This window comes from Rhinatrema bivittatum, chromosome 6 (assembly GCF_901001135.1).
Source record: "Rhinatrema bivittatum chromosome 6, aRhiBiv1.1, whole genome shotgun sequence".
Classification (NCBI taxonomy): Eukaryota; Metazoa; Chordata; class Amphibia; order Gymnophiona; family Rhinatrematidae; genus Rhinatrema; species Rhinatrema bivittatum.
In genome coordinates this window covers 272,557,282-272,583,733 of record NC_042620.1, presented here as the reverse complement: position 1 = coordinate 272,583,733, position 26,452 = coordinate 272,557,282, and the positions used below count along the sequence as shown (strand labels likewise).

Genomic DNA, 26,452 nt, shown 5'->3' with positions numbered 1-26,452 from the left:
CACTGCACCCCGGGCGTTTACCAAGATCATAGTGGTGGTGGCAGCAACACTGAGGAAGGAAGGAATCGGAGTGCACCCTTATCTAGACAATTGTCTGATCAGAGCGAAATCCCCAGAGGAAAGCCACCAGGCAACCAACAGAGTCAAAACTCTATTGGAGAGCCTCGGGTGGGTGGTCAACAAAAACAAGAGCTGCCTGCAGCCTTCCCAATCTCTAGAATACTTGGGAGTCCGGTTCGACACCAAACAAGACAAGGTCATCCTGACACAAGGAGATCCAAACTGATGACCCAGTTACGAACTCTGTTGAGTGAACTTCGCCCCACAGCATGGGATTACCTACAAGTTCTCGGCCTCATGGCATCCACACTGGAAGTAGTCTCATGGGCACTAGCTCACATGAGACCCCTACAACGTTCACTACTATCACGATGGAATCTACTGTCCCAGAACTACACTATATGGCTTCAGCTCCCGGATAGAATTCGGGCCCAACTACGATGGTGGCTACAAGAAGCCCATCTGAGCCAGGAAACGAGACGCAATTGGGTGCAATCATCCACAAGATAGAACACCACAGGGGACCAGTCCTTCTAGTGGCCCCGGACTGGCCAAGAAGACCGTGGTACGCAGACATGCGAAGACTGCTGGCAGGGAACTCCCTGCCGCTACCGCCACACAGAGACCTGCTCCACCAGGGACTGATCCTCCACGAGGATCCAGTTCGATTCTCTCTTACGGTCTGGCCATTGAGAGGACTCGCCTAAGGAGGAGAGGATACTCGGGGGAAGTAATTGACACCCTACTCCGAGCACGCAAGTTCTCCACATCCCTAACATACATAAGGATTTGGAGAGTATTCAAAGCCTGGTGTGAGGACCATGACATCCTACCACGCTCAGTCAAAATTCCTGTGATTTTGGAATTCCTACAGAAGGGATTGTCCCTCAACTCCATCAAGGTATAGGTGGCCGCATTGTCATGCTACGGAACAAAGAGCGAGAGCGGCAGCATAGCCTCTCACCCGGATGTCTCCCGCTTCCTGAAAGGAGTCAAGCACATCAGACCACCCCTAAAGTGGCCGGTGCCTCTTTGGAACCTCAACCTGGTCCTAGATTTCCTAGCAGGAACCTCCTTCAGACCTCTTCGCGGCCTGTCTCTCCAACTGTTAACATTGAAGACAGCCTTCCTGTTGGCAGTCTGTTCAGCTCATCATATATCAGAGTTGCAAGCACTGTCCTGCCAGGAGCCGTTCCTCAGACTCACCCCGGGAACCATCCAGTTACGTGCAGTTCCGTCGTTCCTCCCCAAAGTGGTGTCTCACTTCCATCTCAACCAAACCATCTCACTACCATCGCCAGATGAGCATAAGAATTCGGAAGAGGCTCGAAGTCTACGCCATCTCAACGTCAGCAGGCTCCTAGTCCGATACCTGGAAAGGTCGGAATCTGTACGAAAGACGGACCATCTATTCATCCTTCACAGCGGGAAGAAGCAAGGGGAAGTGGCCTCGTGAGCAACCATAGCCCGCTAGATCAAAGAAGTTATCAAGGTGGCCTATGTAGAAGCAGGCAAACCACCGCCTTTACAGGTCAAGGCCCATTCTACTAGAGCCCAGGCAGCGTCCTGGGCGGAAACCAAGATGCTGTCACCAGCTGAGATCTGCAGGGCGGCGACATGGTCCTCCATCCACACCTTCTCCAGGTTTTACCGCCTGGATGTTCAGGCTCGGGAGGACACAGCATTTGCAAGGGTAGTACTAAGTGGGTCACGGCAGCCTCCCACCCAGTTCGGGAGTAGCTTTTATACATCCCATTGGTCCTGAGTCCATCTGCTACATGCTAGGAAATGGAGAAATTACTTATCTGATAATGTTTTCCTTAGTGTAGACAGATGGACTCAGCATCCCACCCACAGTTGCCTGTACTCATGGAAGTCTCGGGGGGGATCATCCCCGGGAGTGAGTGATTCACGTGTAAGCCATGCTTTCCTTCATCTAGGACACCCATCCTACCAGGTATAGACGTTTCTCGGTTGAGGGCACTGGCGGTCTCCAGCTATAGCCAATTCAACCAGTTCAAATTAAGTTAACCAAGTTATAAAGTTAATCAAGTTATTCAGATTATTCAGTCATACATATATCCACAATGCTTTTCGAGGAGAATACTGAAGAGCTGCTCTTCCTGCAGGGGTATATGTACCAGGGCTGACGTCAGATTGAAATCTGATCCATCTCCAACTGCTATCAGGAGTACACTATACCTGTTGGTCCTGAGTCCATCTGTCTATACTAAGGAAAACGAAATTATCAGGTAAGTAATTTCTCCATTACTTAATATCCTCCCTGCACTCATTAAGTCAGATTTGATCGATACAACTGTTGCCATGGTGCCGCACTGCCGTTACCTCTTTTACCAAATTCTGTGTTTCACTAAGAATTAGTTCTAAAATGGTTCCACGTCTGTTCCCAGACTGGTGGCTACATGAAGAGGTCATTTCTTTCATCTAAAAACATTACCTCCCTAACATATCCTAATGTGACATTTACCCAGTCGATATTCAGGTAATTGAAATCTCCCATTTCCTAGCATGTAGCCAGATGGACGCAGGACCAATGGGTTATGTGCTCCCCTGCTAGCAGATGACGACACCCTAGATATACCCCTACAGTGACCTCAGCCATTCAGTATCTCTGTCACCTAGCAGATGTGGATTGTCTCCTATCAGGGACACAGTACTCTTTAGATGAGGAAAATTTACCTTCAAATTTCTACTTTTAAATTGGAGAAGATCGAGCTCTGCTCTCCTGCGGTGATATCTAAGGGTCCCTCCCCCAGTTGAGAATTCCTGAGGCGATTTCCGAGATCCCTCAGAGGTTTGCCTTGGTCTGGTAGTTGGTTCCTGGCATGGACTTTACTGCTGATGCAGCTGAAAGGCAGCGGGTGTAGGAAGCCGAGTATGGCAGTGACGGCCTAAGCCCTCTCCCCCCGCAGCCGGAGACTGTCTCTGTACTCAGCCGGTAAGTGCTGAGCCCAGGAAATTAGAGAAGAACTCCTCTTATCCAGAGACGTGGAAGGGCTTTGGTAAGTCTTTCCTCCAGTCTCCTTGCTCGGCGCGCCGTACCAATGTTGTTCCCGATTCCGATAGGCCAAAAGAAGGGGTTTCTGAGTGGGTTGAGTGGCCCCCCCGATGGTCTAGGCCAGAGCTTTCCAAAGTGTGTGTCGCGACACTTTGGTGTGTCGCCTGCAGTGTGCCGGTGTGTCGCGCAAGCCCGGTGCACGTGACACACCGGCAAGTGGGAGCCAATGCGGCCGCCGGTGGACCTCATCCCACTGGCGGCTGAGCAGTGAAGTTTTGCTCGGCTGGGCTGGGCTGTGCCAAGGACGCACAGCAGGAAGATCGGAAGGGCCTGTTGAAACTCACGTCACCATGGCCCGAAGAAAAAGTCACGTCTAAACGTGCAGGTGCTCCTCCTCCTTCCTGCCCACGCGGCCCCGGAAGACAAATGTTGCCGGAGCCGCACGGGCAGGAAGGAAGTGGAGCATCTGCCGCGTGCAGAAGAGGAGCAGCGGACTGAGAAGAGGAGGATGAGGCCCGGTCGCAGGGTCCCCACCGTGGATTGGCACGCGAAGATCAGGGCCGACGCTGCCGCGGATCGGCTCGTGAAGATCAGAGCCGCTGCAGAGCACATCCTGCAGCGACCCGTGAAGAGGAGGCCCAGAGGTAAGAGAGAGACTGAGGGCCCGTAGAATGCGTGTATGAGATGAGTTGAGAGATTGTGTGTCTGTGCGTGTATGAGATGAGTTGAGAGATTGTGTGCTTGTATGAGATGAGTTGAGAGATTGTGTGTCTGTGCGTGTATGAGATGAGTTGAGAGATTGTGTATGGGAATGAGGACCTGAATGTTTGCAGAGACAGCATGTGAGAGCCTGTGTGTCTGTGAGAGAGACAGCATGTGACAGTGAGAGCCTGTGTGTATGAATGATTTTATGAGAGAGAGCATGTGACAGTGAGAGCCTGTGCTTGAGCAAGACAGCATGTGGGAGTGAGAGAGAGCCTGGGTGTGTGAGAGTCAGACAGCATGTGCAAGAGAGAGACTGTATGAATGATTGTATGAGAGAGAGCATGTGTGAGTGAGAGCCTGTGTGTGAGAGAGAGAGAGAGAAAGCAAGTGTTCTCTCCCTTTTCTTCTCTCCTCCCAGTTCTTTTACCTTGTTATTTGTAACTGCTTCCTTCTACACAAATAGGTTATTGAATTGTTCACTGTACACCCCTGTTATATGTAAACCGGCATGATGTGTTTGCAACATGAATGCCAGTATATAAAAATTTTAAATAAATAAATAAATGTGAGAATGAGAACCTGACTGTATGTTTGAGGGAAGAAGATAGATGGAGAGAAAAGAAATAGAAAAAAAAGACAATATGAAAGGAATTGGCAAAAAAATAAGAAAGGGGAGGTGGAACAAAAAAGCCTGTGACCAACCGATTAGAAAACTAAGATCAGACAGCAAAGGTAAAAGAAAAAAAAATTACTTTTTACTGATTGGCACATGTAATCTTTGGTAATGTGCAAGAGTAGCACTTTCTCTATGCGGATCTTACAATGTACGAGATCAACATGGAGGAAGTGGAAACCCACGGGGCCTGCACAGAGGAGGCAGCAGAATGGGCTTCAGTGCCAATAGCAGCAATCAGCGCCTCCCCAATAGCCACGCGGCAGCAGTGACAGTGGCAGCAGAGGAATGAGAGAGGCTCCGATGTTGCTGGGAAAAGAAAGAGAGGGGGTCTGCCTTTCGTGTGTGCAAGTGTATGAATGGGAGTCTGCCTGGGGGTGTATGTGTGTGAATGCATGGTTGCCTGCCTGAGGGTGTGTCTGTGTATGAGAATGTATGGGTGTCTTCCTGGGGTTTGTATGTGTGAGAATAGGTGCCTGCCTGTGTGTGGTGTATGTGTGTGTGTGAGAATGAATTGGTGCCTGCCTGGGGTCTGTGTGTGTGAGAATGAATGTGTGCATGCCTGGGGGATAGTGAGTGAGTGGTGTGAAAATGAATGGGAGCCTGCCTGGGGGTCAGTTTCAGTGTGTGCGAATGACTGGGAGCTTGCCTGGGTGTGTGTGTGTGTTTGTGTGTATGTGAGGGAGCCAGAGAGTGTGAGAGCATGAGTGTGTATGAGAAAATCCAGGGGAGTAAGAGTTTGTGTGGGGGGGGGGGTGTGGAGGGGGAGAGAGTGTCTTAGAGCCTGAGAGTGTGTCAGTGTCTGTGAGAGCGAGAGGTTATGGTGGGTATAAGAGCATGAATGTGTATGTATGTGAGAGAGAATGGACATGTGAGTATGTGTGAGAGAGAGAGGATAACCTCCTAATCCTCGACAATATCAGGGTGACTGGAAATCAAGAGCTCCCACGTATGGACAGCAGGGGCTTTTTAAAATCCTTATTAGTTTTAATTATTGGGTGGTGTTTGATATATGTGCTGTTTTGAAATATTTTATTGGTGTTTGGGAAATTGTAAAAAATGTATATGATTTTAATTAATAGAAATTCTATTTATCAGTAGTTTTAAAATATTATTTTATTAGTATGGTTTTACTATTATAACTGATGCTTTATGTTTCTTGATTTTATTTGTCTTATGAGGAATGGTGGTTCTGGTTTTCCATTGGTAATACACAGAGTCTGGTTAGTTTTTGTCTAATTTGTGCTCCTTTATTTTGTATTCTGTATTTGGTGAGGGTCTGTCTCTGCTCCTTGTGTGTGTGACCATGATGAGAGATTCTGCTAGCAATAGGGATCTATAGCAATCTGGTTTGTTTTGTTTCCTCAGTAGGTGGTGTATTGGTATTCTAGGACCCAGTGTAATATTTACCCTTGCTTTTTCACAGGTAGGGTTATTGTTGTTTGAGTCCTTGGTGTTATTTCTGTTGTGTTACAATGGGATTGCAGTTTAGATTTTGAGTGTCTTTTTTGCGAGGTTTTGTATTAGTTCACAATATGCCTGGCAGTGGAAGGTGTTTGTGCTGCTGTTACTGTGAGGTGACACCAGAATTTGAAAATATCTTTTAGTATGATGAGCTGTAAGGGAAACATCCAAGCTCCATTGTTTGGGGGAATTTCAGTGGATGCACAGAGTTACAGAACTGGAGGTGCAGGATTTATATTGACATTCTGTCCCTTCCTATAAATTCCAGACTTCACTCTCATAGCCATATAGAATTTGTTGAATGACGCTATCAAATAATTTTATAGTGTGAAACTGGCCAGCTTTTTAAAATTACGCAGAAGACCCTTTGGACTTTCTTATTAACACCAAATATTCAAAAGCTGTGTTCATCCCATCAAGCTCATATATCTCATTAAAGAGGTAAATTGAATAACACAATAACTTTGTTTTATTATTGTTATTCATAAATTATAACAATAACATTAATCTTGGAATATTATATATTTTTAATATAAATGAAAGGTTTTCACAAGATAGGTTGTGTCGTGAATCATTTTATTATGTATATATTTAAGGAAACATACATAAATTGTCGAAATACATTTCGTTCATTTAACCTTTAACCTCTGGTTTGCTAGTAGACTGAATTACTGTGTCCCGAAATTATGTTTGTCTAAAAAGTGTGTCACCAACATGAAAAGTTTGGAAAGCTCTGGTCTAGGCCCTGCTTCCGGCTCTGTGGGCACGCCATGTGACGGGTTGCGGCAGTGCCATCTTGTGCGTGGTTTTGTTGTGGCGCTATTTTCCCCCTTTGTCCGTTGGTAAGCGCGGTGCGGGCTAGCCCTTGTGCGCCTAACGTGCACTCATGGTCGCATATCTACGCATATAACCGTGTGCATAACTGAGCACATAACTACACGCACAACCGACTGCTCAGATTTACGCGCAGTGAGGCGGGCCTGTGCGCACTCGAGAGGCACTGTCCAGCTGAACGCATAAGCTACAGAGTAATATGGCCCCGGCAGCAAAGAAGCTCAAACGACACTCCATTTCTGCTGCCTGCCATATTAGGGCTGCGCACCTTGACCTGGAATCCTTCCTGTGTCAACACTGTGAGGAAGCACAGGGAGGGCTGGACTCTCAGAACTTTTCCAAGTCCGGCCCTTCCTAGTTGGAGGATGGGTCACTCACGACCTTATCTGGCAGCTCTGGACCTGAGCAATTCTGGGACTCCCCCTCCCTGGAGAGGGCAGTTCAGCTGCACTTACCCCAGTTCCTCCTGGGCTAAATATGGATCTGGTGTTCTCTTGGTTGGAATTCTTTCAGGGCCTTCAAGCCTTTGTTCAGGTGCAGTCGGCTACTGCCCTTGCCGACCAGAGCCCCAGCTGGGAAGTCCTCGCCCTCCCAGCCCTATCATATGCTTCAGGACATGCCTTGCCTCACCAAGGGTATCCCTGACAGGGACCCAGATACCACAGACTACAAAGGGGATGCGGATTCATTGGAGGATGGGGAAATCCCGCCAGGCCTGGAGCCTTTTTCGATTTTTCCACAAAGGTGAAATACCGGCCCTGGTCTCCCAGACCCTGGGAGTTCCTGGCATGGACCCTATGTTGGAACCAAGGAAAAATCCCATCCTGGTGTCTCTATGGAAAGCCTCTTGCTATTTCCCGATCCTGGAAGCCATCCAGGAGTTGATTGACCTGGAATGGGACGTCCCGGAAGCCAGTTTTAAAGGAGGTCGGGCCCTGGAGGCCTTATACCCTCTGGACCCGGCGGCCAAAGAATGCCTGCGTTTCCCGAAAGTGGACGCCCTGGTCTGCGCAGTATCGAAGCGAACAGCTATCTCAGTAGAGGGAGGAGCAGCCTTGAAGGATGCTCATGATAGGCGATTGGAATCCATTCATAAGCATGCCTTCGATGTGACAGCAGTGACACTGCAGATTGCTTCCTGTTGTGCCCTGGTGGCTTGTTCGTGTCTGCTTCTCGAGAGAGAGGCAGATAGCTCAGGGGCGCATACCAGAGAGATAATCGAGCCCGCTGCGGCCTTCCTAGCGGAAGCAAGCTCAGACCTAGCATGCACCTCGGCCAGAGGAGTAGCCTCAGTGGTGGCGGCCAGAAGACAGCTATGGTTACGAAATTGGTCAGCAAACACGATCTCTAAGCAAACCTCAATGATGTTCTTTAAGGGTTCTCTCCTATTCAGTAGCGAATTGGAGAAACTAGCCAGTAAGTGGGGTGAATCTCCAGTGCCTCAGCTACTGGAAGATAAGAAAAAGAGGTTGCAGTCCCCCTCTACCAAGAGGGGTCGGACTAGGAGCTCCCAGCACTTCCAGCCCTACAGAAGCTAGTCATTTCAGACATCTCGGCCCTTGGGAAGGTTTCAGTCCTTTCGGAAAAGACAACCAAAAAGAGGAACGGGTTCAGGCTCAGGGTAGACCCGAAATTCCCAATGAAGTTTGGCCGACTCATCCATGGGAAGAGGAGATAGGGGGCAGACTATCCCTCTACTTTGAGCCGTCGGTCAAGATCACGTTGGACAAATGGGTACTGGACATCATACGAGAAGGATACGGAATTTCTCAGTGTGCCTCAGAACATGTTCATGATGTAATCTTGCCACTCCCAGCACAAAAATCTGGCAGTGGAATCCACGTTGATAAGGCTTCTCAGTCTGAGGGCTATAACCCCGGTACCTACACCCCAAGTAAATATGGGGCGTTATTCCATCTATTTCATCATACCCAAGAAGGAGGGGGTCATTCTGACCCATCTTGGATCTCAAGAGCATTTGTCATCTGCGGATAATTCACTTCCGCATGGAAACTCATTGCTCCGTCATAATGACTGTACAATCGGAAGAGTTCTTAACTTCCCTGGACCTCTCAGAGGCCTACCTTCATATCCCAATCCATCAAGACCACCAGCGTTTCCTATTCTTCGCGGTACTGGGCCGCCATTACCCATTCCGGGCGCTGCTCTTCAGCTTGACAACCGCCCCCAGAGCATTCTCCAAAATTATGGTGGTTGTGGCAGCGGCACTGAGGAAAGAAGGGATCCTGGTGCACCTTACTTAGACGACTGGCTGATCCGAGTGAAGTCTTGGAAGAGAACATCCAGGTGACCAGCAGGGTCAGGTCCCTCCTACAAGAACTCGGTTGGGTCGTGAACATGGACAAGAGCAGCCTCAACCCCTCCTTGTCCTTGGAGTACCTGGGAGTCTGGTTCGACACCAAGCAGGACAAGGTCTTCCTCCTTCCCTCAAGGATGAGGAAACTGATGTGCCAAATGCATTGGTCAATACGATGCACCCCAGGGTGTGAAACTACCTCCAGGTCCTCAGTCTCATGGCGTCAACCCTGGAAGTAGTACCGTGGGCGAGGGCACACATGTGGCCATTCCAGCGCTCCCTGCTGTCGCATTGGAACCCATTGTCTCAAGACTACTCGATCCACCTCCACCTACTGATGGAAATATGTTCTCGGCTCCAGTGGTGGTTACAGGAAGCTCACCTAAGCAAGGGTGTAAGCATATCCCTACCGAATTGGATTGCCCTCACGACGGACGTGAGCCTCCGAGGGTGGGGAGCTCAGTGTCGGGAACTGACAACCCAGGGGCGATAGACCAAGGAAGAGGCATTGGAACATAAATTGCCTGGAAGCACGGGCTCCAGGAACAGGCAGTCTGTTTGATGTTGACAACACAACAACGGTAGCCTACATCAACCGCCAGGGAGCCATCAAAAGCCACCAAGTGTCTCTGGAAATAGACCCCCTTATTGAATGGGCAGAGTTAAATCTACAAGAGATCTCAGCCGCCCACATTGCGGGAAAAGACAGTGTCACAACAGACTTTTCCAGCAGGTAGAGTCTGGATCCAGGGGAATGGATGTTGTCGACCAGAGCTTTCCAGCTCTTAGTAGATCACTGGGGCCTCCTGTCCATCGACTTACTAGCCACATCGCACAATGCAAAGGTCCCCCCCCCCCCTATTCATCAGTCGCAGATGAGATCACGCTCCCAAGGGATCAACGCCCTTGACCAGACCTGGCTAGAGGAGTTGCTATCAGGCTGATACAGTAAAAGCCGCGGGAGAGCCGGCGCTCTGAGGCGAGCGCCCGCTCTCCCGACGCGCGCACAGGCCACTCTCCTGTGCGTGCGATTTAGTATGCAAATGAGGGCCCACGGTAAAAAGAGGCGCTAGGGACACTAGCGCATCCCTAGCGCCTCTTTTGTTTTGACAGGAGCGGCCGGAAGCTAAGCTACTGTCTCCTGTCAACATCTGTCGAGCAGCACGCCACCTCTAAGTTTTATAGCCTGGATGTTCAGGCCCGAGAGGATGCAGCCTTTGCGAGGGTGATGGTAACCAGACCGTGGGCAGCCCTCCCATCCCGTTCATTAGTAGCGTTTGTACATCCCATTGGTCCTGAGTCCATCTGGCTACACACTAGGAAATGTAGAAATTACTTACCTGATAATTTTGTTTTCCTTAGTGTAGACAGATGGACTCAGCATCCCGCCCACGGCTGCCCAGGAGAGGCACCAAGGAATCGCCCATGAAGTGAATCTTGATTCCATGTGGTTACAGGTAAGCCGTTACCTTATCCCTTAGTCCAGGGCATCTATAGTATTGCTGGGATTCAGCGCTTATGTTGGTTGAGTACAGTTGCGGTCTCCAGTTTTTAATCAATTTCTTCATTAATCTGTCCATAATGGCTTTTTGAAGAGAATACTGAATGGCTGAGATCACTGCACGGGTATATCTAGGGTGATGTCAGCTTTGAAACCTGATTCCGTCTCCATCTCCTAGCACATAACCCATTGGTCCTGAGTCCATCTGTCTATACTAAGGAAAACAAAATTATCAGGTAAGTAATTTCTTCATTATAACTGTGCTGCCAAATTTTGTTAGCTTCCTTAATTTCTGTTAGCATTTCATTGTCTCTTTTTTCATTTTGGTCAGGTGGATGGTAATATATCCCCACCAATAGACTCCTCCCCATAATCACACATGGAATTTCCACCCATAAAATATCTACTGTGCATTTAATTTCCTACAGAATCTTTATACTGTTGGACTTTATGCCACCCCCTATTATTAAGTGTCACACCCCCATCAAGTTGATGCACCCTTAGATTGCAATATAATTTGTACCCTGGTGTAGAACTGTTCTATTGGTTATCCTCTTTCCACTAAGTCTCAAATGCCAATTATGTCTGTCACGTGCAATGTAAAAGTAGACAAGCTTCACACTCAGGACATCAAGAAAATTTGTTTGAGCAGATCGTGGAGCACATGGTGGCCTGTAAAGTTTTAAGACAAAGCTCACCCAGCTTATGTGACCATTATTAAGAAACTTGATATATATAATTCTCCTTTTAATGGGAAGCCAATGCAATTCGGCCAAGATAGGAGATATGTGATCACAAAATTTAGCACCAGCATTGCACCACCATGGCCTTAGACAAGTGTGGTTCTCCTATCTCGTCCAATAGTTGATTAGCCCTCCGATCACTCTGGGGTTTGATCTGAAATATTAACTCAAGAAAATTGTCGCCTGTGTCATCCAAACCTTTCCTCTCAACTTGACAGCGTGAATGTTGAGCATTCGCTAGTCACTTTGCTGTCACTTCCTAAGGAAGCTTCAGTTTCTGCCAGAAAACGTTTGATTAGAAAAACTTACAAATTCAAAGTGAAGTGGTTTTCTTCTTGGCTTTAAGGAAAATTCCTGGACCCGTTCTCCTATGAGCCAAGAGAGTTGCTACAGTACATAAGAACATAAGGCTTGCCATACTGGGTCAGACCAAGGGTCCACCAAGCCCAGTATCCTGTTTCCAACAGTGGCCAATCAGGGCTACAAGTACCTGGCAGGATCCCAAGGGGTAGAGAGATTGTAAGCTGCTTATCCTATGAATAAGCAGTGGATTTCTGCAACTCTCTCTTAATTGTTAATGGATTTTTCCTCCAGGAACTTGTCCAAACCTTTTCTTAAACACAGCTATACTAATAACTTTCACCACATCTTCTGGTAACGAATTCCAGAACTTAATTATGTGTTGAGTAAAAAAAATTATTTTCTCTTATTAGTTTTAAATGTATTACTCAGTAACTTCATTGTGTCCCTTCTGGGCTTTGTACTTTTCAAAAGAGTAAAATACTGATTTAATGTTTACTCGTTCTGTTTCACTCACTATTTTATAGACCTCTGTCATATCTCTCCTCAGCCGCCTCTTCTCGAAGCTGAAGAGACCTAACTTCTTTAGTCTTTCTTCATAAGGGAATTCTTCCACCCCCTTTATCATCTTGGTTGTTCTGCTCTGTACCTTTTCTAAGTCTGCTATATCTTTCTTGAGATGTGGTGACCAGAAATGAACACACTACCCAAGATGAGGTCGCACCATGGAGGCATTATGATATTCTTTGTCTTACTCTTCATGCCTTTCCTAATAATGTCCAGCATTATATTTGCTTTCTTGGCTGCTGCTGCACACTGAGCAGAACATTTCAATGTATTTTCAGTGATGACACCTAGATCCTTTTCCTGAGTGGTGACTCCTAATGTAATTTGGGTTTCTCTTCCCTAAGTGCATCACTTTGCACGTGTCTACATTAAATTTAATTTGCCATTTACATTCCCAGTCTCTCAGTTTTGCAATGTCCTCTTGCAATTTCTCACAATCCTCTTGTGATTTGACAACTTTGAATAATTTTGTGTCATTGGAAAATTTGATCACATCACTTGTTGTTCCTATTTCCAGGTCATTTATAAATATATTAAGAAGCATCCGTCCAGAATAGATCCCTGGGGCACTCCACTATTCAACCTTTTCCTTTGGGAAAATTTACCATTTAGCCCTACTCTCTGTTTTCTATCTTTACTCATTTGGCAATCCACAATAAGAAACTGCTACCTATCCCATGACTTTTTAATTTCCTAAGAAGTCTCTCATGAGGGACTTTGTCAAATGCTTTCTGGAAATCCAGATACACTATATCAACTGGATCACCTTTATCCACATTTATTTACGCCTTCAAATTTGTGAGGCAAGACTTCACTTGGCTAAATCTATGTTGCTTTGTACCATTAAACTATGCTTATCTATATGTTCAGCAATTTTATACTTTGATAGTTTCTACCATTTTGCCTGGCACAGACGTCAGACTCGCTGGTCTGTAGTTTCCTGGATCACCGCTTACTCCCTTTTTAAAAAAATGGCATTACATTGGAAACCTTCCAGTCTTCAGGTACAAGATGATAATGATTGCAAATTTCCAATAGCAGGCCTGCAATTTCATTTCTCAGTTCTTTCAACATTCTGCGGTATATATCATCTGGTCTAGGTATTTGCTACTCTTTAGTTTGTTAATTTGCCCTAGTATATCTTGCAGGTTCACTGAAATTTGTTTCAGTTCCTCTGAATCATCACCTCTTGAATATCATTTCTGGCATTTATTTCATGTAATAAATGTATTCATTGCTTAACACAAAAAAAGGCCTAAGCAATGTATAAGCAGAAAATAAAACATTCATAAAAAGAACATATAAAAAACAAAACAGACATAATAAAAATTTAAGCTGTCACATTGCATGCGAGAGTCAATGCTGACGACCTTATAACATAAGAAATGCCATACTGGGTCAGACCAAGGGTCCATCAAGCCCAGTATCCTATTTCAGCAGTGGCCAATCCAAGTCACATGTACCTGGCAAGTACCCAAACATTAGATAGATCACAAGCTACTATTGCTTATTAATTACTTTAATAGCAGTTTATGGATTTAACCTCTAAGAACTTATCCAAACCTTTTTTAAACCCAGTTACACTAACTGCTGTAACCACATCCTCTGGCAATGAATTCCAGAGCTTAATTATGTGCTGAGTGAAAAATAACTTTCTTCGATTTGTTTTATATGAGCTACTTGCTAACTTCGTGGAGTGCCCCCTGGTCACTTTATTATCTGAGAGAGTAAATAACAGATTTAAATGAATTTGTACAAGTTCTTTCATGATTTTGTAGACTTGTATTGTATCCCCCCTCGGTCATCTTTTCTCCAAACTGAACAGCCCTAACTTCTTTAGCCTTTCCTCATAGGGTGGCCGTTCATGCCCCATATCATTTTGGTCACCCTTCTTATCTTACATCTTCCTCAGTTAATACTGAAGCAAAGAATTAATTTACTTTCTTTGCTATGGCTTTATCATTCCTAAATGCTCCTTTTACCCCTTGATCATCTAATGGTTCAACTGACTCCTTCTTAGGCTTTTTACATCTAATGTACCTGAAAAAGTTTTTGTTATAAGTTTTTGCTTCCATCAAATTCTCTCTTTTGCCTTCCTTATCAATGCATTGATTCTGACTTGCTAGTGTCTATGCTGTTTCTTGTTTTCTTCATTCAGATCACTTTTCAATTTCTTGAAATATGTTCTTTTAGATACAGCCTCTCTCACTTCACCTTTTAACCATGCCGGTAGTCATTTAGCCTTCTTTCCACCTTTTCTAATGATTGGAATACATCTGTTCTGGGCTTCCAAGATAGTATTTTTAAACAGCATCCATGCCCAAGCTAAACTTAATTTTTGCAGTTGCTCCTTTCAGTTTTTTCATAGCCATTTTCCTCATTTTATCATAGTTACCTTTTTGAAAGTTAAATGGCTGTCGTGGTAGATTTCTTTTTTTGTGCTCCGTCCATTAAGACAAATTTGATAATGTTATCACTTTTGCCAAGTGGCTGCAACACTGTTAACTCTTGTACTAAATCCTGTGTTCCACTAAGGACTGGGTCTAAAATAGTTTCCCTTCTTATTGGTTCTTGTACTGGCTGCTCCATGAAGCAGTCATTTATTTCATCTAGGAACTTTACTTCTCTAGAACAGTGGTTCTCAACCTTTTTCCCATCGTGACACACCTGACAGGCCACGCTCGGATGTGTGACACACTGCTCATTACAATTTACGGCGGAAATAAAAAATAAAGGTCCAGTATTATTTTTGTTAAGAATGACACAAGGAAAAGATACATATTCTATCTGAACAGAAATTGCATAAACGGTAAACATCCCACACCAAAACAGCACCAATTTCCAGCACTTAACAGTAACCACCTTACCTAAGAAAAGGCAACGCTGAAAATATTGCACCAGGCCTTAAGACACCAATACATCTCCTATTAGGAAACCGGGCCAAGTCAAGCTGCTATAGAGCCCTACACAGAAACTTCACGCCAGCAGAAAACCTCACCTGAATCACATGTGCTGACCCTCACCTAACAAAGAATAAAGAGACCAAAACGCATAACTAGAAGCATACAGACCAAAACTGAATAGAAACTGCAACAAGCCAGGGTCTCTGTATGCAGTGTAACACAGGAAAAAGAGAAACATCACCAGTCCTTATAAAACAAATCAAGAAATATAAAATCAGTAGCAGTAAAACCATGCTAACAAAAAGAACAGATTATTTCAAAACAGCTGATGAATGAAATATCCAATAATTAAAAACTCATATCAAAAATTTCTGGATACCAATAAAATATTTTAAAATAGCAGACACAAAAACCCAGTAATGAAAAATAATAAGGATACAAAAAATGTTTTGCTCTGCATACCTGAGAACGTTTGATATCCAGATGCCCTGAGATTGTTTTGAATTAGCAGGAGGAGGAATGGTTTGCTTGCAACTTTCTCATCTCTCTCTCTCTCTCTCTCTCTCTCACACTGGCTCTCAGTCACTCACATATATACTTGCTTTTTCTCTCTCACTTATATAGACTCTTAATTACACATTTACACACATGCTGTCTATCTTTTCAGGCTTACACACACAGGCTTTCAATCACACACATACATGCTGCCTTTCCCTCACACACAGACTCATTCACATGCTTACACACATGCTCTCTCTCTTTTTCTCTCATTTACACACAGGCTCTCAATCACATGCTCCCTCACCTAAACCAGCTCTCAGTCACACACAGATACACATGCTGTCTTTCTCTCACTTTCACACATGCTCTCAATCACATACTCACATGCTTCCTCACCTAAACCAGCTCTGTCACACACATACTCTTTCACATGTACAGGCTCTCAATCATTCACATACATGCTCTCTCACTCACACATACACACACACATGCTTGCTCATTCACTCACTCTCCCCCCTCCCCCGAACTAGCGGCAGCAGCAGCCTCCTCCACTTCTAACCCTAAAGGCAGCAGCAACCTCCTTCACTTTCAGCCCTCGTGGTGAAAGGAGTCTCATTGGCCACAGGGGTTGACATTGTTCTTCGTTTTTCTCCGAGCAGCGCTGCTCATTCCTCAGACTGTGCCTCTCTTCTCTTCTTCGGGCCGATGCTGCCTACACTAGCATGGTCTCTTCTTCCCGCGCACGCACTCGCTAATCACCACTTCCTCTTCCGGGCCGGGGAAGAAGAGAGCATGCCGATGCCGCTAACACCAGCTGTCATGCCGCGTTCCGCCCGGGCTTTCAGCGTTTTAAGCCCGGGTGGAGGACCTATCTTGCTTGGGTAGGGGGAGCAGCTGGGTCAGCAGGGGACTGGGAAGTGTGGCGACACACCTGTGTGTGCTTGGCGACACACTGGTTGAGAGCCACTGCTCTAGAATATCCTGATGTAACATTCACCCAGTCAGTTCTGGAGTAATTGAAATCATCCATTATTACTGGGCTGCTGTGTTTGTTAGCTTCCTTAATTTCTTTTTGCATTTCATTGTCTTAGTTCATTCTGGCCAGGTGGATGGTAAAATACCTCCTTTACTATTTTATTCCCTTTTTCACCTGGAATTTTCATCCATGAAGATTCAACATTGCATTTTGTTTCCTGTGTAACTTTTATCCTGTTTGACTTAATGTTCTCTTTAACATATAGTGCCACCCCTCCACCAATGTGACCCATCCTATCATTTTGATATAATTTGTACCCTGGTATCACAGTGTCCCATTGATTATCCTCCTTCCACAAGGACTCTGAAACGCCAATTATATTGTATTCTTCATCCAGTGCTTTACACTCTTAACTCTCTCATCTTATTTTTTAGACTTCTAGCATTTGTATATAGACATTTCAAAGTATGTTTCTTGTTTGTAGTAACCTGCTCATTAGTTGACGCCTTCCTGAACTTTAAGGCACCTGATCCCCCTTGGTATTTATTGCAACCTCTCTACTGGGATGCCCTATTTTCCCTGTTCTCTTAGTTTCCTTCAAAGATACAACATTCTGAACCATACGCTTCTGAGCGATTGTCTACTTTCCCCCATCATCTAGTTTAAAAGCTGCACTATCTTTTTAAAGGTTAGTGCCTGCAGCCTGGTTCCACTCTGGTTAAGGTGGAGCCCATCCTTTCGGAAAGGCCTCCCTTCTCCAAAATGAAGCCCAGTTCTTAACAAATCTAAAACCCTCAATCCATGCATTGAGACTTTGAAGCTCTGCCTGCACATGGAATGGGGAGCATTTCTGGGAATTCTGGATTTCAGCTTTCTACCTAAAACCCTAAATTTGGCTTCCAGAACCTCCCTCCTGCACATTCCTGTGTCATTGGTACGCCCATGTATCACGAGAGCCTGCTCCTCCCCAGCACTATCTAAAATCCTATCTATGTGATGTATGAGGTCTGCCACATTCGCACCAGGCAGGCAAGTTACCAAGTGATCCTCACATCCACCAGCCACCCAGCTATCAACCTTCCTAATAATTGAATTACCAGCTATAACGGCCGGTCTAACTTTTCTTTTCTGGGTATGTGCCCCTGGAGACCTATCCTCTGTGTGAGAGGATACCACATCATCTTGAGGGCAGGTCCTAGCTACAGGATTGCTTCCTGCCTCATCAAGCTGATGCTCTCCTTCCAGGTGACCTTTCTCTTCCAAAGCAGCACAGGGGCTACTAGATTAGAGGTTGGACTTCTCTATTATATCCCTGAAGGTCTCCTATATGTACCCCTCTGTCTCCCTTAGCTCCTCCAGTCTGCCAATCTAGCCTCCAGAGATCTGATTTGTTCTCTGAGTGCTTGGAGCTCTTTGCATTTAGCGCACACATATGACCTCTTGCTGGCAGTGCAAAAGACTGGAAAGCTGCCTCCTCACTGCTGGACTACTTCCTGTATCATAGTTTTGTTGATTTGTTATTGATTTAAAATTTCTAAGGGAGCAGGAATATAAAGCTATCAAAGTATTTTGTCTATGAATTTATTTTATGTGTCTGGCAATGACCTTCAAAACATCACAATTAATCTATCTATATCTTCCTAGTTACCCAACTTATTAACTTGTTTTGAATTATTTCCTTATGTATAGATTCTGCAACACATTACTCCTACTAAACACAATTACCATGTAAAATCAAAACATATAAAACCCAATAAAAACAGATAAGGTATAGTAAGGTAAATGGATAGAGTATAATATGGAAGTTTTTGGTATGCGCGCTTCCGGTCTCTTTCTGCAGCAAGTGGTGCGGGGCCTCTGGAAGCTGGGGCTGTGGAGTTGGAAGCTTGGATTGCCCACTGTGACCTCTGGAGTCCTCTGTCGGGGGCTGCTGGGTAGAATATGCAGATGAGCCTTCCAGTTCTTTTCTGATCCAAGTACTACTTCTTCTTCTCCTTCTTCTCCTTGGGTCTCAGTATGTCATTGTCAAAATATACCTCAGTGCTGTAACAGCCTACCGTGTTTAAGTGGATAGAAAATCAGTATTAGTTCATCAATAGCAAAGTTTGTGAAAGGCTTATGACATATGAGGTCTCAGCCAAACCACTAGTGCCATGGGACCTCAATGTGGTATTGGCTCAGCTCATGAAGCTGCCTTATGAACCACTGGAGTCGTCTTCATTGAAGTTCATCACATGGAAATTATTATTCCTAGTTGACATTGTTAACTAGAAGAGTTGGTGAGCTTCAGGCATTAGTGCATTAATTGCCATATATGCAGTTTTTCCCCAATAGGTTGGTTCTCCTCATTCACTCCAAGTTTCTTCCAAAAGTAATGTTGGCTTTTCATATAAATCAAGCCATTGTGTTGCCTACATTCTTTCTGAAGCTGCATGTACGTGAGGGTGAGAAGCCCTTCATTAGCCTGTAAATGGGCCTTGGCTTGTTATCAGAAGAGAACTCTGCCAAATTGTCAGGCATTGCAACTTTTCATCTCTTATGATCCTAACAGACTAGGCTACAGATGCCAAGTGCATTTTGACCAACTGGCTAGTGGACTGTATTGCTCATTGCCACATTCTGGCTAGCCTCCAGATCACAGGCTCTATTAAAGCTCATCAGGTGAGAGCCATTGCTACATCAGTGGTGCACAGAGCCAAACCTGTTGAAGATATCTTATTTATTTATTTATTTATTTATTTAACATCTTTTTTATACCGACATTAAAATACACATCATATCGGTTTACATTTTAACAAAAGATTGAAATTACATGGAACAGGGGAGGGGAGAACAGGGTTGTTAGTTCACATATTTACATCCCATTATTGTCTGGACAGTATCAAGAAGTGACAGTAAATTTGAACAGTTTTGTGCAGTTTGTTCACCCAGTAGTCCAATCTTCATAGTGGGATCCGGGTTGCTTTTTCAGTAATTGCTTTTGCTGGAACCCTCAGCTGAGGACTTCTTGCATGTCATAGCTAATTCAGCAATGCTTGTTGACGGAAAAAGCAAGTTTTCTTATTGTAAACAGTGTTTTGTGTAGATAACAGGATGAATTAGCCTTGCTTAATACCCATCCTCCTCCCTAGAAAGTTGACTACAGAGTTAAAGTTCAGATTTACAATCAATTGAAGGGTTCACAAGGCAGCAAAGCTGCAGGAATTCCCACGCATGCTGCTTAGAGCAAAAGCTGTATGAGGTAGGACAGAAGGGTCTGTTTGGTGCCGTCTGACGTTACCCGCATGTAATGGCTAATTCATCCTGTTGCACACGGAGAACCCGTTTACGGTAAGCAAACTTGTTAAAATGAAATGAGTGAGTTGCTACTGCAGACTTGCAATTTTTTTTCTAGATTGTTTTTCCAAACAAATATTTTTTTCGTTGCTTTCATTTTTTAAATTTCCCCTAAATTTTATATCACTTGAGGAGGAAGAGAAGACCTGGGCTGATGGGAATCACAAGAAACCCTAGAAGAAAGGAAAGGGTAGAGCCTGTGATGGGAGATGCAAGAGGGAGCCCTTGTTGTAGGAGAGCAACAAGAAAAAAAATATGCTTGTGGGAGGAAGCATGTTGGGGATGGAAGGGGTATTAGATGGAATGGTAGAGCATGGTGGGCAGAAGAGATGTGCAGACAGACCTAGAGCCTTTAGGAAAGATGTGATGGTGCTTCTCTGACCCTTCCACTTTTCTCACTTAGAGGGTGTTGTTTTATCCCTTCTTCCAGATGCATATATGAGGTTTCCTTGCTATTTCTTCTTTCTTGTCATTGTGGTCTTTGTAGTTTTTCCCTGTTCTCAAAATGTGTCGGAATGTGTATGAGCTGTTCAGCATGGCCAAGGCCCCAGACTAGCAGAGAATGGGACATAGCATGTTTTACTTAGCTAAAGCCCAAAGATAGAGATGTATACAGTCTTAACATCCCAGTCACTCTTTTGCATTATCGTTTATTTAAAGATGCAGGGCAGCAGAGGCTTCAAGATGGATCAGCAGAATCATACTCCAAGGAAGCAACAGATGGAGTTGGAGCCTCAGTCTCCTTCCAATGGGCAACAGGGTATAATTGAGAGCATCAGTAAGTCTGTTTTCTTTTAGCACACGATCCTGTTTTTCTGTTTTCTCCCATTGTACGAATTAATACATTCTCATCAATTTGAAGTTCTGTTAATATATGCCTTCCTTTTTTTTTTTAATTAGGCATTTACTATAGTTTTGTTGGAGTTGACCTCTCTGTCTTACTCTAAAGGGGAGAATTATGATTTGTGGTTGGATATGAAATAGTTTCTCCCTTTATGTAAAGTGACAATACCTTTTCTCATTTCATTTTAGATGAGGGCCTTACCATCGATCTGACAAACTTCCGAAAGCCAGGAGAAAAGACGTATACACAGCGCAGCCGCCTCTTTGTGGGAAACCTGCCCCCAGATATTAATGAGGAGGAGCTACGCAAGATGTTTGAGAAGTATGGCAAGCCAGGTGAAGTCTTTATCCATAAGGATAAGGGTTTTGGATTCATCAGGCTGGTAAGTAGGTTTCATTGCCTGCTATAGGTTCTCTTCTCCATCTAGTCCATCATCCTGTTGCTGGTCCTCTTTCTGCCCTCCTTGCAGTTTTTAGACAAATTGCTGGGATGGGTCAGTTTGGTTTGGTCTAAGAAACCCCCCTCCCTTTTTTTTTTTAAATAAGAAACCTGTGCATCTGTCCGTTCCTGTACATACCCAGATCAGTCCAGACCAGTGGGCTATGCACTCCCACTAGTAGATGAAGGCAGAGAACAAAATTTTGAGGGACTACTATATCCAAGTGTGCCACCTGCAGCTCCTCAGTATTTCTCTGTCTCCAGCAGATGGTGGTGCATACCTGCAGCTCTGAGCTGAGTTTGGATTTCTTGCTCCTCGGGGTGCCAGGTTCAGTTTTCTGGACCATCCCTCGAGTAGAGCCAGGCGAACAGGGGGTTGGATACTCCGGCAGTGCTAGTCCGTGTGATCTGGGACTCCTGATAGCCAGGGCACTGGCTCCCTTAGCGGCCTGAAGGCTCCCTCTCCGTGACCGTGGGTTCAGGGAAGTATCCCCGTTGGGGAAAGTTAAATTTTCTTGTTTTATTTAAGTTTTGTTGAAAAATAAGTGCCCTTTTCTTCTGTCCCGCGGCTCACCAGGTCAATCAGTCTGCTCAGCTGGGCTGGGCCAGTCAGGCCCCGATTTCGATTTTCTGCAGAGGGGGAAGCTAGCAGCTGTTAGTGGTGCCTACCCCGGGTGGGGAAGGGACTCCTAGGGAGTGTCTCTGCGGCGGTCCCAGGTCTATTTTTGGCAAGGCAGCCATTTTGTTTTTTTCTTTTTCAGCTTCCATGAGGCTCCCTGAAGGTGCTGGGACTGTTTTTTGCCAGCGATTTTTTTTTTTTTTTTTTTTGGGCAACATCAGTTCTCTAAAGCAGCACTTGATTCCTTCTGCTGGGAGTGCCCTTGAGCCACTTTTGGAGTGCTGCAATGGCAGTGAAGCCACTGGTGGAACCCTGCAAGGCTTGGGTATGGTCTGCCTATTTGAACTCCCTCTCTCTTTGCACTACTTGTGCTGTGGGAGGAGAGGGGTCCTCAGTGAAGAGATCTAAGCCTCGGAAGGCTGCACGCGGATTGGGCGCCGGCTCTGGGTCCAAAATTAGAGTTTCGGCGTCTGCTGCTCCCCCTGTGGGAAAAGATTCCCAGGATGACCTCCCTCCGCTGTCTCCTGCGGTGTGGGAGCCGAGACTGGAGGACTTGAGGGTTGCGGAGTCAGATTCCAGCGGTGATGACGATGGCCGGGGGGGGGTTTCACCGGAATTTGTCCTCCTGATGCATAAGGCATTCCTGGCATGGAAGCTTGCGAAGTGCAGCTCCCTGGAGGGAAGTGTGGGGCCCTGAAGCGTCCTCATCTCCATGCGGACAGTCATACTTCCCATGCTGCCTTGGCACAGGAAGATTTGGATGACTCGGGCGACCCGTTGGGGGAAGAGGTTCCCCCTCCCCCGGGTGACACCGCTGACTATCAGGGGGAGGTCCCCCTGGACTGGGATGTGGGTGATGGCGACCAGTGTCAGGTGGATCCTGGCTCGCAAGGTGACAATCCCTGTGTGGTCCGGTTGTTCAAGAAGGAGGAACTGCGACCCCTTATTCCCCAGGTGCTTGAGGAACTGGGGGTGAAACTCTGGAAGATTCACAGTGACCGCGTGAACCTGTTCCTGGATGGCCCCCGGGGGCCACCTAGCACTTTTTCGATCCCGAAAAAAATTCAGAAGCTCATCAGTCGTGATTGGGAATCCCCGGACGCAGGTCTTAAGGTCGGCCGGGCAATGCAAAAGTTATATCTGCTACTGGATGAGCACTTGCAACGCCTTAAGGTCTCTAAGGTGGATGCGGCGGTATCAGCAGTCACTAAGAAAACTACCATTCCAGTGGCGGGGGCTGCGGTGCTTCGAGATGTGCAAGACTGCAAGCTGGAATTGCAGCTGAAACGCTTATTCGAAGTCTCCTCGTTGGGCCTTCAGGTGGTGTGCGCGTGCATGATGCAGCGGGCATGTTTATGTTGGATTCAGAAACCGCAAGAAGCAACGTCCTCGGATGTCCTGTCCACGTCTCAGGCGGCCCGCCTAGAGGCGGTGGTCACTTAAGTAGCGGATGCCTTATATGACCTGGTGCGTGCGTCTGCCCGGACCATGGTGTCTTCGGTAGCGGCTCGACGGCTTCTGTGGCTCCGCAATTGGGCGGCGGTTGTTTCCTCTAAATCGCAATTGTGTAATCTGCCTTTTCGGGGGAAATTACTATTTGGGGAGGATTTGGACCAGCTGACGAAATCTCTGGGAGAATCCAAGGGCAATAAGTTGCCGGAGATAGGAAGCCCTTTAAGAAGTCCTTCGTCCCATGGACCCGGTTTCGGGACTCCCGAAGAACGAGATCGGGGAGGGGTGCTCCCTCTTCTGGTGCCAGGCAGTCCACTTCTCACCCACAGACCTTTTGCGGCGCTGGCCAGCTTACAAGAGGAGGCTTCGGGCAGGGGGCTGGAGCCGGTAAACCTGACCAATGAAGTCAGGCCTGCCCATCCCTTGTGCGGGACGATTGGGGGCAGGTTGTCCCATTTTTACGAGGAGTGGGCCACGATCTCTTCAGATTGCTGGGTGCTGAACGTGGTAAAGGACGGTTACACCTTAAATTTTCTCGGCCTCTCAGGGAGGTTTTCCTGGAATCGTGCTGCATTTCCTGCAACAAGCAGGCCGCGGTGGAAGGCACCCTGCAAAGATTGTTGGACCTGCAGGCTATCATCCTCGTACCGCCGGAAGAACAAGGGCGGGGAGGTATTCCACTTATTTCATGGTTCCCAAGAAAGATGGGACTTTCTGCCCCATTCTGGACCTGCAGAAGGTGAATTGCAGGCTGAAAGTCCCCTGCTTTCGGATGAAGACTCTCTGAACTGTTATTGTGGCGGTCCGGAAGAGAGAATTCCTCGCCTTTCTGGATCTCACCGAGACTTACCTGCACATCCCGATTCGCAGTGATCACTAGAAATTTTTGTGCTTCAAGATTCTGGGTCGTCATTTCCAGTTCCAAGGGCATTCATTCGGCCTGGCAATGGCCCCGCGCACCTTTACCAAGGTGATGGTTGTGGTGGCAGTGGTCCTCCGACAGGAAGGGGTGATGGTTCACCGGTATCTCGACGATTGGCTGATTTGAGCCAAGTCGGAAGAGGACTGTGTGTGTGGGCGGTGACCCCTTCCCAGTCCCTGGAATATTTGGGAGCCCGCTTCGACACCTTTCTGGGCAGGGTGTTCCTGACTACGGACAGGATGTGCAAGCTGCATCTTCCGATTCCCAGAGTGTGGGATTATCTGCAAGTCCTAGGGTCCATGGCATCAATGTTGGAATTAGTCCCCTGGGCCTTCGCTCACCTGAGCCCATTGCAGAGGAAACTCCTGTCTAGGTGGAATCCGGTGTCTGATCAGTACCCGTTGCCGTTGTCACCACAGGCCCGATCTAGCCTGGAGTGGTGGCTGTTGGAAGCCAACTTGCAAAAGAGAATGCCCCTCGAAGTCCCGGATTTGGGTGATTGTGTCCATGGATGCAAGTTTCCAGGGCTGGGGAGCAGTGTGCCTGGGTCATGCGGCCCAGGGTCTCTGGTCCCTGCCCGAACGGTCATGGTCCATCAATCGCCTAGAGACGAGAGCAGTCCACGAGGCGTTGGTGGCCTTCCAGTCCCTGGTGCAGGGGAGGATGGTTCGCGTCTTCTCGGACAATGCCACTATGGTGGCTTATCGCAATCGCCAGGGAGGAACCCGGAGTCAGCCGTGGCGCAGGAGGCTCACCTCCTGTTTGCGTGGGCCGAGCTTCATCTGGAAGGAATTGCTGCCTCTCTCGTGGCAGACGAGGACATCGTGCAGGCGGACTTCCTCAGCCGTCAGCAGCTGGACCCCGGGGAATGGGAGCTGTCCTGGGAGGCTTGGAATCACATTTGTGCCAGATGGGGAGCCCCCAACTGGACCTCATGGCAACCCGCCTTAACTTGCAGACGGATCGGTTCTTCAGCCGAAAGAAGGAAGTTGGGCCGTTGGGAATAGACGCCCTAGTTTGCAAGTGGCCAACCGGAATCCTCCTGTATGTCTTCCTGCCTTGGCCACTGATCGGACGAGTCCTGCAGCGCATAGAAGCTCTTCCCGGTCCGGGAATCCTGGTGGCCCCGGTTTGCGGATCTGGTCCGTCTGGCAACCGAAGGTCCGTTGCGCCTGGCTCATCTTCCGGATCTCATATGTCAAGGTCCCATCTTTTTGGATCGGGAGGATCGCTTCTCTCTCACGGCCTGGCTTTTGAGAGGCGGAGGTTACGAATGAAGGGGTATTCAGAACAGGTGATTTCCACTCTACTGCAGGCCAGGTGGCCCTAGACCTCTATGGCTTACGTCCGGGTGTGGAAGGTGTTTGAACCTGGTGTGATCAACAAGATTTAGTGCCGTTGTCGGTGTCCATTCCTCAGGTTTTGGCTTTTCTGCAGCAAAGAGTTGTCAAAAGGCTTGGCTTATAATTCCCTGCGTGTTCAGGTCTTTGCCCTAGGCTGCTTCTGAGGTCGGATAGACAGCAGATCCCTGGCCAGCACCTGGATGTAGCCCGTTTCCTGAAAGGGGTAAAGCATCTTCGATTCGTAAGACGTGCCCGGAGTGGAATCTCAACCTAGTCCTACAGGCACTCTGTGATTTCCACCCCCCCCCCCCCCCTTGAGCCTCTGGGGCATGCCTCTCTGAAGGACCTCACCTTGAAGGCGGTGTTTTTGGTGGCCATTTGCTCCGCTAGGTGTATTTCAGAATTGCAGACCCTGTCCTGTAGGGATCCTTTCCTGCGCATTTCGGTGGATCGGGTGTCCCTGCGTACGGTGCCCTCCTTTTTGCCGAAAGTGGTGTCTGCCTTCCATGTTAATGAGACCGTGGAGTTGCCTGGTTTTCCCAAATGGTCTTGTGACTCGGCTTCGAGAAGAGATCTGCATCTTCTCGATGTTCGCTGGATTCTCCTTCGTTATTTGAAGGTCACTAACTCCTTTCGGAAGTTGGACCACTTTTTTGTTTTGGGGGCCCGAAGAAAGGTGAGAAGGCATCCAAGGCCTCCTTGGCTCGCTGGCTGAAGGAATCGATTTGCTTGGCCTACATCGGCAAGGGGCGTTCTGTACCAGCCGGATTGAAAGCTCACTCGACGAGAGCACAAGCGGCTTCTTGGGCGGAGTGTCAGTTGTTGTCGCCTGAAGAGATTTGTAGGGCCGCAGTCTGGTCCTCCCTGCATACCTTTACAAGACATTACCGTCTGGATGTCAGGGCTCCGGACCAAGTGCTTTTTGGAGAAAGTGT

The 26,452-nt window shown here is 46.9% G+C and overlaps 1 protein-coding gene across 2 annotated transcripts in view; it reads left to right on the top strand.

Moving 5' to 3' along the window:
- Positions 1-26,452, top strand: part of NONO (non-POU domain containing octamer binding) — a 141,180-nt gene that overhangs the window by 13,245 nt on the left and 101,483 nt on the right. For both annotated transcript variants that reach the window (XM_029607225.1, XM_029607226.1), the window contains exons 2-3: positions 20,560-20,677; positions 20,932-21,125. In XM_029607225.1, the coding sequence (XP_029463085.1) occupies positions 20,560-20,677; positions 20,932-21,125 (312 nt within the window). The remainder of the gene's footprint in view (positions 1-20,559; positions 20,678-20,931; positions 21,126-26,452) is intronic.